This window comes from Apium graveolens, chromosome 11 (genome assembly GCF_009905375.1).
Source record: "Apium graveolens cultivar Ventura chromosome 11, ASM990537v1, whole genome shotgun sequence".
NCBI classification, from domain to species: Eukaryota; Viridiplantae; Streptophyta; class Magnoliopsida; order Apiales; family Apiaceae; genus Apium; species Apium graveolens.
The window spans coordinates 19,199,045-19,213,315 of NC_133657.1; the positions used below are offsets into that span (position 1 = coordinate 19,199,045).

Below are 14,271 nucleotides of genomic sequence, written 5' to 3' on the forward strand. Positions count from 1 at the left end.
AATATTTCTCTTTATATTATTTAATAAATTTAAAAAAAAAAAAAAAAATTTTAGCACGCGTAGCGCGGGCAAAAATCCCTAGTGTTGTTAAGTTGCGAGCAGTTAAAACTTTAATACGTTAAGAGAAAGGACGGCACGACAACATCTTAGGGCATGTTTGGCGCCGAGCTTATAAGCCACTTATGGCTTATAAGTCTATAAGAGCTTATCCATGACCGTTTGTCGACCCTACTTATAAGTTGAATTTATAACTTATAAGCTCATAAGTTGAATGTTAGTAACGACGTACATTTCCTCAACTTATTTTGATTTTTCATTGATTTATTAATCTTAGTTTTAAAATATATATTTTTAAATATTAATCTAACTTCAAATTCAAGAATTATGATAATTATATTTAATAATTATTTATTTTAGTTCATTTAAGAAAAAAAAATCTGACTTATAAGTAAAATTATCTGAACACTTATTTAACTTATAAATATTTTTCTACTTATCACTTATAATTTACTTATTCATTTTAAGTCATAAGTTATTTATTTTAAGATTTCCCAAACGCGCACTATACAACTTAACAAAAACATCAAATTTAGTTAATATCAAATAATTTATTTGATTAATTTCGGCCAACTCATTTATCCAAACTCAAATTATTGTCGAATCATTTATAAACCGAACTACTCGTTTGTCTTTCCGATGTGGGGAGAGATTAGGGCTGTCACAAAAATTTGAAAAATCCGATATTCGTCCGAAAAATCCGCATCCGTATCTGAGAAAAAGCGGATATTATCCGTATCCGAAAAAAACGGATATTATCCTTATCCGAATTCGGTATATTCGAATCCGAAATTAAATACATATATGATATTTAAATTATATAAATATAAAATTATATATAATTTAAAATTTATTTTTTTAGTTTATGGTGTTTGTAAATGTATTAAATAATACGATTATACAAATTTTATATAATTGTACACTTACTTTATACATATATAAATATATTATGTGTATTTAATAGTAGAAAATGTTCTATAATCATCGTTAAAACGGTAGGGGCAACAAAAAAAATTCAAAAAATCCGATATTCGTCCGAAATATCCGCATTCATATCCGAGAAAAAACGGATATTATCCGTATCCGATATAAAACAGATATTATCCGTATTCGAATCCGATGATTGCGGATGCGGATACGGATATAGGCATATTTGTATCTGAATTATCCGTTTGACAGCCCTAGTAGAGATATTTATATCAGTAATAGACGAGCAATTGGTGACACAGTCTGCATAAAAAGTCGGGTCCTGAAAATTTGATCTAACCCAATCTGGTTAAAATTCGGTCAAATTCGGTCTGGTCCCGGCCCGGGCTTAGGGTCTCGACAGACCCTATATTTTTAGGCAAAACCCGGCCCGACCCGGTTAAAATCCCGGGCTTCATCCCGGCCCGATTAAAAACCCGAAAAAACCCGGTTAAAATATAATTATTCTAATATATTTTCTTATATATTTATAAATTCACATTTACAATAAATATAAATAATATTTTAAACACATACTCCCTCCGTCCCCTAGATTGTTTACGTTACTTTTGGGCATGCTTTTCAATGCTCGTTTAAACTATAGTTTCATAATATGTTTTTTAATTTTTTTTTGAATAAAAGTTTTATGTTTAAATTTTTATTCAAATGTTTTTTTTGGAAAAATATTATGAAACTATACTTTATAGAAGACTCGAAATGTGTGTCGAATAGTAATGTAAACATCCCAGTAGGACGGAGGGAGTATATATTTACATATTTGTGATTAATAATATTATTTATATACTTCAATGCATAAATAATGAAATAAGAAATAGTAAATACACTATATATATTTGGATAACAATGATCTATAAACATGTTTATTTTTTGCCGAACTTAAATGTTTTCAACGAAATAATATTTTCATAAAATATTCCATGTAAACTAATACATTTTTAAGATGATCTAATTGCTAACATATGTAGTTTTCAAAATCTCTAATAAAACTAGATCCGATTTAAATTAGAAAAAAGCTTGACCCGATTCGATCCGGCCCGAAAAAAGCCCGGTTAGGCCCGCCTCAATGGCCCGAACGAGCTCTGACATTTTCGAAAAGTCCAATCTGGTCCGACCCGGTCAAAATTAAAATCCGAAAAGCCCAACCGTAATTAGAACCCGACCCGATAAATGTTTTGTGCATACGTGCTTTCAAGCAAATATCATTATTAATGGTTTTGTTGCTTCTAGATCGAACGACTAGTATAAAACAAATACTCGCAGGTCATGCGTAAAGTCTTTACAATGTGATAATCACATTTTAATTCCATCCAACGATGAAATGACAAAACTGATGAATACATATAGTAGCAATTTAATAAGTAAAAATGCAAATTTTAGTGAGGAGCTTAACGCGGACCAAGAAGCAAATTTCAGTGAGGAGCTTAACGCAGACCAAGAACAAGGCCTCTTTCACACGGGAAGAATGTTATATTACGTGTGCTTAACCTTTGACTATCAGACACAGCATAAACTAATGACATCACATGCAATCCCCAGTTAAAATAATCATACATTCATACACACATATACTATCATATGTAGAAAAAATGACAAAAATAGCCGATTTTTGAAAAAAATTAACAAAAATAGTCATTCTGAAAAAAGTGGCCAATTTTGGCCGATTGAATACTCCACTGTCAGTTGGATATCCCAATTTGTATAAGATACTTCACTGATAGTTGGGTATTTCATATATGGGATACTCCACTGCCAGTTGGGTATCTTGTACAAAGTGGATACTCCACTGACAGTTGGGTATCCCATCGGCTAAAGTTGGCCAACTTTTCAGAAATTGATTATTTTTGTCAATTTTGTTTAAAAATAGGCTAAATTTGTACTTCTATGTACTGCATATCTTACTATTTTACCAGAATATTAAAAAAACTATATTTTCCAGTTGGTGCTCAAAGTAAAGGATTATACTTAAACTCAAGCGTACAAACTAGTTCATTCTTCACTTGTTTATATCCCCCCTAGTGGAAGTGTTTTTTCTTACTCTTTCGTTTTATTCTTCTTCTTTATTGTTTCTTGACTTGATTATCTTTTATGGGCTACAGCTCCTCTTCTTACAAACTCATTCTTTTTCAGCTATACACAGATCATTAAATTAGCATAGTATAAGGTACCCTCTCTCTCTCTCTCTCTCTCTCTCTCTCCCTCCCTCCCTCCCTCTCTCCCTCCCTGTCCCTCTCCCTCCCTCTCTCCCCATATAAATCATCTTGTTGATATTGTGTTTTCTATGTATTTGAATTATTGATGCAGCTGATTTGTTGTTCTATATTCAAGAGATAATGTTTCTTTATATTTAATTAGAGTGATGTAAGGGTTATTACTTATTAATGAATTGTTTAGTTGAATTTTACTTGGGGTTGTTTTAAATTATTATGGGTTTTTCCTAGATGAATTCATTACCTGGTTTCATATTTAATTTTACTTGTTATTCAAAGTATTGAATATTTGTTAGTTTTACTATGTTGTAACCTTGTAATTGTGCAAAGTTAGGAGGGGTGTGTCAGTGTATATATGTTTGATTGCAGTACCAAAGTGAATTTTAATTGGCAATTGGGATATGATTACTGTAAAGTGTTACTCTATGAGTTCATTTCACTTTAGTTAAGTACAATTTCTCAAATTCTAGCTAGAAGAAAGTCTTCTTCTATTTCGTATTATCATGTCGATACCATTATAAGACTGTGGTGTCCTGAGTCCTTCTAAAGCTGTTTGTTCATAGCCTCCAGCTCATACTTCATGTTGGATATTTTTATTCTCCTGATCTGGCACTGAGTCACAATTCCATATTCCAAAATGTATAATTTCAAAAAAAGTACGTAATTTTTGTGGTCCCTTTCAATCCAGAAACGCTAGAATTATGGAACAGTGATGGGTTGATATACACATACTGCTTTCTCTTTTCTTTATAGCGAATTTTGTTTAAGATGGTAATAGGGGATATAATAAGGAATTGGATGTCCAATTAAGACAGTATGTACACTGAGACATAAAGTATTTGCTACTTGGTTCTTTTTTTTTTGTTCTTTTTCGACTGTTTATATTTTTTTCATTTTCGTAAATAATCGAGGATTACAGTTTCGTTTTTGCTAATTGCAGAAGTCACTTATCTCCGTCTCACTGTAAGAATCTGATGGATGATAAGCAATTGAATTTTTTCCGACCACTTCTATCTGTAAGGCGTGTTCCATCAACATTGTCATCAGAAAAGAGTGAGAAAAGAAAAACAGACCTTTCCAAACCTAAAATACCGCCCCTTCCGTCATATAAATCAGAACTGAAATCAGGCCCAATAAGGAATGCAGGAACTGTTCCTTTTGTTTGGGAGCGAAGTCCAGGGAGACCGAAGGATGAAAACATACCACAAAAACTTGCTGTTGAACGACCTCTGATCGCCCCCAAACTTCCTCCTGGGAGAATCTTGCGAACCACAAAAGAAGACTCTGATAAAAATCCTGAGCACCCTAGTCTTAGTAAACGCCATGGAGAAGTGCCGACTGGATCACTAAGTGTCTCAGTTCTGAATGAACTAGAAAGCTCTGAAGATACTATGGAAGCAGAGAGTTCTGTTTCTGGTGATGGTGATGAAGCATATGTGGATGCTCTTGATACACTATCAAGAGCTGAATCATCCTTCATAAATTGCAGCGTAAGTGGGGTAAGTGAAGTAGATGTTTTGAATGTAAATACCTCTGAAACCTTCTCCACAGATCCACAAACTCGGGATTTCATGATGGGTCGCTTTTTGCCAGCAGCAAGGGCAATGGTTTCAGAAACCCCTAAATATGTCCCAAAGAAGAAGCCTCCTGCACGCGAGCAACCAAGAACGGAATTGAGGGTCACAAGTGTGGAAAACAGGTCTCCACTTCGGTATGGGTTTAATGATATATCACACTATGCTCTCAAGAAGGATGAGGAAAGTGACGACGACTATGATGGACACGAACAGTTTCCAGCTAAAATTTGTGGAGTATTACCTAGATTTTTATTGAAGAGTTCTCTTTGTTTATTGAACCCAGTACCAGGGACGGGTGTGAGGTCCATGAGAACAAGAGTACCCATGTCTCCTGGTAGTAGGACACATGCTAGCTCTTCTTCTACCGGTTCTTCTTGTGAAACTGAGAATGAAGTTCAATCGGACCCACTTAGTTGTCCATTTAATCCTAAAAAGCTGGAAGGATCATCTTTATATAGACGTTTGCAAGGTAGAGGCCTGCCATCTACCCATAATGAATTACCTCAACCCGCCTTTACAGAGACAAAAGAGTTTCGTTCTACTCTCATGCAAGCAAAATATGCTGAAGTAACTGGTTATCATTTAATTAGGGAAGACGTTGGCACATTTGAAAAATTATCATCCGACCGAAGAATCCAAGGGCAACCAGAAACGGGGAGCCCTGTAATTGAGAAAACTTTGCATGTAGACATTGTACATAAGGTGGAATCACCTGATCTCTATTCGTATGATTTTATAACGACTGGGGAAGGTGCTTGGAATGATCTTTTAAAATGGAAGAATATGGAAACAGTTTCAGTAAATGCTTCAGATAAAGCGACCAAGAATCAGAATGTTGAAGATGAGGAAGCAAATTTGAAGACCTCTTATAAAGTTTCTGATCTCAGTGTACAATCTGTCGCTGACAAATCAAATAAAGTTTTGGCATTTGAGCAGAATAAAGAACTATCCGACGATTTAAGTAATTCTGCAGAAGCAGCAACACAGAACTTAGGAAAAACTTTTGCAGCTTCTGATCCTCCTAAAGCAGAAGATATTAAAAAATCTAGTGGAAGCCAAGAGTTTCCTGTTCCACCACCTCTACCCAAATCTCCATCAGATTCTTGGCTTTGGCGTACATTGCCTTCCAAGTCGTCAAGGACTCCAGCCTTGCAATCAAATTTAGGTACACCTCAAAACCAGGCTTCTAAGGCACAAGCCATGTTGAGGACATGAGGTGGTTGGAAGGCAATAAAAAAATCTACAGATTACTGAGGTACATAATTACTATATGTACATGTTCATTATTATAAAAACTTCAATACTCTGTTGCATTTATACCATTTTCCCTCTCATTAGGAACTATCAATGCTTGTATCAGACAAACACTAAGCAGGATGGCATCAGACACTAGGTAGGAGGGGGCAGTTCATACTTCATATTTAGCTTTGCGTATCTCTTTTGGCTAAATTCCATTTGCCAGAGATATTCAATCTGGTAAATATTTTGGTTTTATTTTCAGGTGCTTTGGGTTTTCCGGGTTTTGGTGAAGGTAATATTTGATTCCGCCTATTGTAGTTACAATAAATAAAATAATAAAAACCTGCCATAGTCAGGGTGAAACTGAAGCATGTATCTTCAAGTAATAAAGGAGATTAGAATGATATAATGTCCGATACCCATGGGTGGGATATAATAGATATGTTTTGTTTGGTATATTGGCATGAAATGCCGGATGTGTTTCAGAATGATATCATGGCTGGCATCAAACATGTTAGTCATTGTTTCTTTGGAGATGAATCCATTTTATAATCTAAATTTCAGGGTTCTCACTAATTCAAACAAATAGAACTCCGTGAGAAGAAACAAGCACACTGCACACACACCTACTGGCTTCTGCCTAATCAACTTTTAACTTTAGACATAACGGAGTGGACAGTGGAAGACTACGGCCTAGTGATGTTAACATTGCTTAGATTAGATTGAGACAATAACACTTTGTTGGTTTTCAAATAAGTAAACAACAAACAATAATATAGTTCATAAGTTAGAAAAGCAAGCCCAAAGACCATTTTTTTGTAAGTTAGGCGAACTGTCTATATTTCTTTCATTGACTAACTTTTTTCTAGTAAGGATGAGGGCATATGGTTTCAATTAATACAAGTCCGGGTTTCAGGCATGTCATGATATCAACGTTGATGGTGATTGGTGAGGCACAGCAGCATGGATGCCCCATTTTTTTCAGAGCTGTAAAGCCACATTTTAAAAAGTTTGCGACAACTATTTTTTCCTCAGTTGAGCTTTTTAAAGAGATTATAATTCCACATTTTTAACTCTTGATTAATTGTTAATATCATTCTTCGTATGATTAAGGCTCCTCCTGTTGGTAGGTCTTTTCTCAACTCAGTTTTCTGAACTTGGAAAAGGCTGCCTTCTCTCCCAGAACAATACAGTTACCATCATTTCCTGGTTAAAGAACCATCATTTTCCCTACAAATGCAGTTACCTTTGAAGAACAATATTACCTCCGTCCTATAAAATATAGTTTTATAATAGTTTTTATTTTTTATTTTTTGAATAAAAGTTTAAATATAAAATTTTTATTTAGAAAAAAAATAAAAAAATTATATAGTGGAGTTATACTTTAAAGTAATATTGAAAAGCATGCTAAAAAATAATATATAGAATTCAATGGGAAAGATAGAGTACTCAACTAGAGATCAGGAAGTGAATGTCATCACTATAACACCAAAATTGGCATATTCCTGTCATGGCAGTATCCTGACATAGCATTTTACATTTTAAAATACTATTCACTTCACTATTTTACTTGCTTCTGTATTGTCACTGTTTTGCTTATTGCAGAGCCACATTGTCAAAATTGTATACAAATGTATGACTTTAATGTGTAAGCCACATCTCCAGCAAAGAATAAATATATTTCAAATTCTGAACCCCCAATACTACTAGAAATACTTCCCTTTGGTTCTTTCATATGTATCAGATGATAAAAGCAATCATTATGGTTTAATAGCACGGCATTTGTACTGCACTTTATGAGCCACAAACTCATCAGGAGGTTGAAACTCTTCCAACCAAGTCACCTCGACCACTATTCCATCCGCTTCAAGAGTAACTAAATGAGGGGAAAAAGAGAGTTATTATAATTATCATGAGTAGATCTCTAACTCTATACTGGGATAAAATATGAGCATTTTTTTTACTATATTCTTTGGTTTTTTTGGCTAATTAAGATGATACCTAGTTAGCATTTTTTTGGTTTTTAAATCTCATGATTTAATAGAACAATCAAATGGCAAATTAGGCCATTGTTGGCAAGCAATTAGAAAGATTAAGTTTGATAACCTGGTAGATCCCCTCTTGGAGACTGGCTAAAATAAGTGCAATGCCGACCATCATTCGATGAGTAAGGTGGAGACTGAATGTCAAAGATAGCGCAAGGACTTAACGCTTTGAAGCAATGTATGTTACCAACAGTTGGATAAAGAACTGTTGTTCCACAAGGTGCAATCATTTGACAATCTTTGACAAGCTTTGCAGGTTTCTCTGCTATAAATATTACACCATCATTATTAGCAAAAAGAATGTCAACTAAATTGTTCTTCTAGAAGTATCATAAGGTGCAAAAACACACCTTGTGATTGATCAGAAATTCCAGGCAAGTCAAGCCAATCATATGATTTAACATGTAATGAACCATATAATAGCTTGCTTAACACAGTCATTCCAGGATGATTATGGAGTGGGATGACAGAGGAAGGTGGCATGCAAAATATTCCCAGCTGTCATTAGTTTCAGGAGAGTGCATCTCAGACAATATTCAAGTATCCTGAGTATGCTCACATATATGTATGTCATAAGTCTACACTTACACTGAAGCTGTCACACTCATATATATGTATATATCGGATTGGTTGCAGTGAGCCATCCCACCTGCTTGGTTCATTCAGTAAGCCTTTCAATCCTCGAACCAATTGTGCCTCCTGTTCAAGCCCAACATCGGAAGGCTTGATCTTTTCTGCAAAAATATTGAGCCTTAATGATGTAATGCAAAATCGTAGGAAACAGAATTGGATACCAGGTTAAATTTAAATTGGATGAATATTATAGAAATCAGAGGGACTTGCATGACTGCCTAAAGCTCTGTCAGCCACTATACTCTCCCTGCAATCCTAATAATTTACACAAAACTTCATCAACGAGATCCAAACTTTTGGGGGTGTTTGGCTTAGTTTATTTTCAGTTACAAGTGCCAAAAAAGAACTTGACTAGGTCTAGGTTCATCACTTCAAAGGGGTAGAGGAGGGATGGGAATTAGTTCGTTGGCAATTACCTCTACCAAGGTTTTATCACCAGGCCTTCAAGGAGAATCGTAAACTAAACATCAGAGCTAATCATCAGAGCTACAATAATTGACTTCTAATAATCTGAGTCGTGCAACTAATCAGCAGAGCTATCAGTCCAATAACCAAAGTGAAGACATAATTGACTTGTTAGTCGATCATTCTGAACTATTGCACATATGATCAGTCAATTAATTATTTAATTTCTTTAGAACAGCTAAAAATGATATATCCGGGGGAAAATAACAACTTTATCAAGCATTAAGCATTAAAAATTAATCCTCAACTCCTAGTGCGAGGCATTAAGCTTCACTATAGACCATTAACGATCAAAACAAAAGCATTTCAATTCTGCAACAAATAAGTATGTTTAGTATAACTTTAGAAAAAATGAGATGCAAGTAATGAGAGGCAAGATGTGTGTTGCTACCTAGCATTGCGCGAACTTTGCTTACAGCATCTTCTGATAGTGGCCCATTGGTAGAAAGAGATGTTTTACAGACATTATAGAGCTTCTGTATAGCTGGCATGGTGTAAGATATGCCAAGCCCCAAGGAATACAAATCAATCACAAGGGCCCTCTACTTGTAAGAAGACCCTTCTAGATTTGGTGCAACTGATCCAGAATAAAGTTGTTCAAATAACTAAATCTTATAATTTAAACCAAGTATTAGGCACAAGTAAAATCCTTGTAAATGCTTTCACAATCACATAATGTCCAGCAAAAAACAATAAAATTATAAACACAATAACAAGAATCTTTAACATAATTAATCTTTAAAATAAAATAAAGAACTTTTTAGCTTAATCACTAAAGATAACAGATTATTTTTAGTGGTTAATGAAATTAAAAGGGTTAGGATTTTCATGACCAAAATGCGCATACATACAGGTATATAGTTTATGTGGACAAATGTTGGATGAATGATGAGGAGACGAGAAGGAAGAGAAGTACCTGGGAGATTTGGTTAGAACTTAGAAGTGGAGAAGTAAAAGAGGAAAGAGGTGGAGATGTAAAAGAGGAAAGGTTGGCGCCTATTTTTGGCCTTTGGGTTCGAGAAAGGCAAAGATTCAGCGTCCACTTGCCTTCCCTGATTTTCATATGTAATAGTTTATTATTATTATTTAACACTACTTTGAAATATAGTCCATTTATATATTATATATAATTTATTCATACTATAATGTGAAATAATATATTATAATCCGAATTAAGATATGTAAAACTAAAATTATGATAAAAAATTATTAATAAATCATAACAATAATACCAAATATTATTTTATTCATCCGACACACACACATACATACCATGTGTATGATTGAAAACACAAGTAACGTAATTTTCAGTGCAATTATTTATGTATAGTAAATTTTCATTATTGTTTTATTTTTACAGTAAATTAAATAATTTAGAAATGTATAAAGAGACCTATTACAATCTGAATTAATAAGTATACAAATTTGATCAATATTAAAATATATGTTAATAAAAACAGAATAATTAAACTATCAAAAATTTCTTCATTCATGCGATATGCACACTCTTATAATTTGTGATATAAAACACAAATGAGTTATTTTCAATTGGTAAGAAAATGTCTAAATTAGTGTATATACTCAATTTTGAAAGCCCTAAATATTAATTATATTTTTAAAAGTAAGCACAATGATAAGTTTGTCATTATATTTTAATTAATGCGACACTCATACACACATATAATTTGCATGATTAAAAACACATGTGAGTGTTTGGTCTAGTGGTAGAAAATGTGTAATCTAGTGTATAGATTAAGTTCGAATCCATTTAAATAAATTTTTTCAAAAAAATTGTAAGTCTAATGAAAATTTAGACATTTTAAACTAAATAAATTATCTTAATATTTATATGGAATAAAATATCTCTTGAACAAATAACCCCATGTTGGGCTATCACGGGTCATTATCTAATAATATTTTAGAATACATAGCATATAATTTAAAAAAATTTAGTTTGTGTCGATTTTGTTAGAAATAAAGTATATAGTCCCTAATAATTTAAAATAAAGTGTACGAAAAATATCAGTGGAAACAACTTATTCTCAATCATTTTCTAGCCCGTTGACTAAATTCGAAAGTAAAAAAAATACATTTTAGCTTGATAAAGCTCTGACATCATTTGTGAAAAACGGTCAAATTTTGAGTATTTTTTAGAAATTAAGTGACATTTTGATGCTGAGTTCATAATAAGCTCAAATATTTTAGTCCAAATAAAAATTTGAAATAGTTTTACCCGTAAGTACACATAATAGTACTCGGTTTATCTTATTATTGTTGACTTTTATAACTTTACAATCAATTTGATTAAATGACTAAAGTAGAAAATATAAAAAGAAATAGATGATTAAAATTTGGAGAAAAATATCCCAAAGTACGTACTTAAAAGAGTTATACGAGCATGTAGTGTATTTTTAATAGTCTAATTTTTAATCAAATTCTGTAATCATAAAAATATCCATGCATTTAGGAGTATTAAACCCTGAAAATATTCGTTAGTCACAATATATATAATTCCAAATATTAACTTTTTCGAGACACACAATCATATCTAATATGTGTATGATTAACAATATATATGGTTGCGTGACTTAGTGGTATTATGTTGTTGTTATGGATTAAAAACTAATATATATAATTGCTGTATTTAGTACTAAGGAACGTGAGCTTCGAGGCTCGATTTGACTGCTCTTGTGTTTCGTGACTCAATCTGCCTTAACAAGATGCATACGTACCTTGCTGATTGCCAAGGATCAAGTCAAAAAACGTAGTTCTGATTGGTGGGGGTGAGACCCCTTATATAGATGTTGGGAGTCCTTGAATTGGACTTGGTATAGGAGACTTGGTGGGTAAGTCTCATAATTAGAATGGACTTTGGAGTCCTAGATAGTAGGAAACTGATTCATTATCCTTTTAGGTCCCCTTGAGGCTAATCTATAAGGATTTATATCCTTATCGGGACTCTTCTCAATAGCTGATTTTTCCCTTATTAATTAATTACGAAATTAATTAATAATCAGGGCTTTTGGGCCTTCTTTATTTCATCGGGCCTGATCTGGTCCATCAGGCTTAACCTTTCTAGTCTGAGTATCATATATCTTTTTATTGGGCCTAGCAGCCCACACCTTGCAGTAAATAAATTATACTATCATAATTTATTTATCCCTATCATTTGCCCCCCAACTTTTGGGAAACATTGATTAGGTTTCGCAGAAGTTAAATCTATTCGTTCCCTTACAGGGTTTCGTTTTTCCGTAGAGTGTGGAGCGACCTACACATTTACAATTATCTTAATTTCCAGGAATTTTTCCCTTAATTTCTGGATTTTTCCCTAATTTTCTGGAATTTTTCCTTAATTTTCTGGATTTTTCCCTTAACTTCTGGGATTTATCCTTATTTTTCTGGATTTTTCCCTAATTTCTGGGATTTATCCTTATTTTTCCTGGATTTATTCCTTATTCCTGAAAATAATAGTAATTTTCAGAAATTATTTAAGGAATTTCCTTATTTTTCCTGGATTTATTCCTTATTCCTGAAAATATTAGTATTTTTCAGAAATTATTTAAGGAATTTCCTTATTTTTCCTGGATTTATTCCTTATTCCTGAAAATATTAGTATTTTTCAGAAATTATTTAAGGAATTTCCTTATTTTTCCTGGATTTATTCCTTATTCCTGAAAATATTAGTATTTTTCAGAAATTATTTAAGGAATTTCCTTATTTTCCTGGATTTATTCCTTATTCCTGAAAATATTAGTATTTTTCAGAAATTATTTAAGGAATTTCCTTATTTTTCCTGGATTTATTCCTTATTCCTGAAAATATTAGTATTTTTCAGAAATTATTTAAGGAATTTCCTTATTTTTCTGTAATTTTCCAAGAATTTTTCCTTCCCTTTTTCTTCTTTTTTCTTCCTTTTTTTTATACAGATTTCGACCAGGAATTCATTCGACCAAGATCCTGGTCGAATTAACCTTCATATTGCCCTGGTCGACAGGGTTTCGAGCAGGATGTCTTCGACCTCAATTCCTGGTCGAATTTCGGCCAGGATTTTCTCCCCCTTTTTCCTTCTTTTTTTTTTAGTCGACTAGGAATTTTCTCCCCTTTCGGTCAGGACTCTTGCTTTTTGACCGAATTAAGCTTCTTTTGTTGCCCAGGTCGACAGAATTTCGACCTCAATGATTTCGATCAGGATTCCTTCGTGTTTCCTGGTCGAATGGGTCTCAATTCTGGTCGAATTAAGCCTCTTTTTCAACCTTGATCGACAGGACTTCGACCTCAGGAGCTTCGATCAGGATTTCTTTGTATTTTCTGGTCGAATTGATCCTGGTCCTGGTCGAATTAAGGCCTTTATTTACCTTGATCGACATGATTTCGAGCTCAAGCCATTCGAACAGGACTTCTTTGTGTTTTCTGGTCGAACAGGTCAGGAATATACACATAGATTTGGGCCCTTAAACCTGGGCTGATCTCTGGGCCTCCCACATCAATTATTTAGGCCCTTTCCTGGGCTTGGTTCTTATTGGGCTAATCTTTGGGCCTAGTACTTTCAACTGGGCTACCCCTTTTTCTTTTGGGCCTCATTCATGCCCCTCTTTTTACCTGGGCTTTTACTTGGGCCATCTTCACTTAGCTGGGCCTTTTTCTAGGCTTGTATTTTGTTCAACTGTATTTTGTTTTAAGCCCAAGCTCCGAATTCTTCTGGATTTTTCTGGATTCTTCCAGATTCTTCAAAAAAACTCAAGTTTTCTTCTGATTTTTGCTAGAATTCTCTTGAATTTTCCAGGAATTCCCTTGATAATTCCAGAACCTTCCAACTTTTGGTCCCAAATGGGCTTTTTAAGGCCCATTATCCACTTTTTCTTCCTATATATAGGTGGGGGGAGTGTACATTCACTTCACACTCTTCACCCTTCATTTCATCTCAAACTTTCTCCCCTTCCTTTCTTCCCTTAGCTTTTAGCATTTCCTTTCTCAAATCCCTTCCCTTAGTTTTCCAGCTTCAGGCTTTTTCCAGCTCATAAATGGCTGACAAGAGTTCCGAGAGGGCGGCAAAGATAGCCT

General features: G+C 33.7%; 2 protein-coding genes across 5 annotated transcripts; one reads left to right on the top strand and one right to left on the bottom strand.

Moving 5' to 3' along the window:
- The first annotated feature begins 3,008 nt into the window (after window positions 1-3,008).
- Window positions 3,009-7,264, top strand: LOC141697138 (uncharacterized). Of its 3 annotated transcripts, XR_012564598.1 has the most exons (5): window positions 3,009-3,205; window positions 4,192-6,083; window positions 6,167-6,221; window positions 6,330-6,359; window positions 6,984-7,264. XR_012564598.1 is itself a non-coding variant. In XM_074501376.1 (3 exons), the coding sequence occupies exon 2, from the start codon at window positions 4,226-4,228 to the stop codon at window positions 6,041-6,043; it is 1,818 nt and encodes a 605-aa protein (XP_074357477.1). In that variant the 5' UTR covers window positions 3,009-3,205; window positions 4,192-4,225; the 3' UTR covers window positions 6,044-6,083; window positions 6,167-6,625. The 3 variants fall into 3 exon arrangements, 1 of the variants encoding a protein (XP_074357477.1); XR_012564597.1 differs by lacking the exon at window positions 6,984-7,264 and having other exon boundaries at window positions 6,330-6,625; XM_074501376.1 differs by lacking the exon at window positions 6,984-7,264 and having other exon boundaries at window positions 6,167-6,625.
- Window positions 7,265-7,494: 230 nt separating this feature from the next.
- On the bottom strand, window positions 7,495-10,251 carry LOC141698667 (plant cysteine oxidase 4-like). Of its 2 annotated transcripts, XM_074503439.1 has the most exons (6): window positions 10,127-10,251; window positions 9,602-9,787; window positions 8,701-8,846; window positions 8,463-8,610; window positions 8,174-8,377; window positions 7,495-7,943 (listed from the first exon to the last, which is right to left on the bottom strand). In XM_074503439.1, the coding sequence occupies exons 2-6, from the start codon at window positions 9,699-9,701 to the stop codon at window positions 7,828-7,830; spliced, it is 714 nt and encodes a 237-aa protein (XP_074359540.1). In that variant the 5' UTR covers window positions 9,702-9,787; window positions 10,127-10,251; the 3' UTR covers window positions 7,495-7,827. The 2 variants fall into 2 exon arrangements, with proteins under 2 accessions (XP_074359540.1, XP_074359541.1); XM_074503440.1 differs by lacking the exon at window positions 10,127-10,251 and having other exon boundaries at window positions 8,174-8,374; window positions 9,602-10,117.
- Between the last annotated feature and the right edge of the window lie 4,020 nt (window positions 10,252-14,271).

What these genes read in the sequence shown, in the direction of transcription:
- LOC141697138 (XM_074501376.1), top strand. Translation starts at nt 4,226, where the DNA reads ATGGATGATAAGCAATTGAATTTTTTCCGACCACTTCTATCTGTAAGG.
- LOC141698667 (XM_074503439.1), bottom strand. Translation starts at nt 9,701, where the DNA reads ATGCCAGCTATACAGAAGCTCTATAATGTCTGTAAAACATCTCTTTCT. An exon ending in CAAAGTTCGCGCAATGCTAG is followed by an intron (nt 8,847 to 9,601) that starts GTAGCAACACAC and finishes ATATTTTTGCAG; the next exon opens with AAAAGATCAAGCCTTCCGAT. An exon ending in ATGAGTGTGACAGCTTCAGT is followed by an intron (nt 8,611 to 8,700) that starts GTAAGTGTAGAC and finishes AACTAATGACAG; the next exon opens with CTGGGAATATTTTGCATGCC.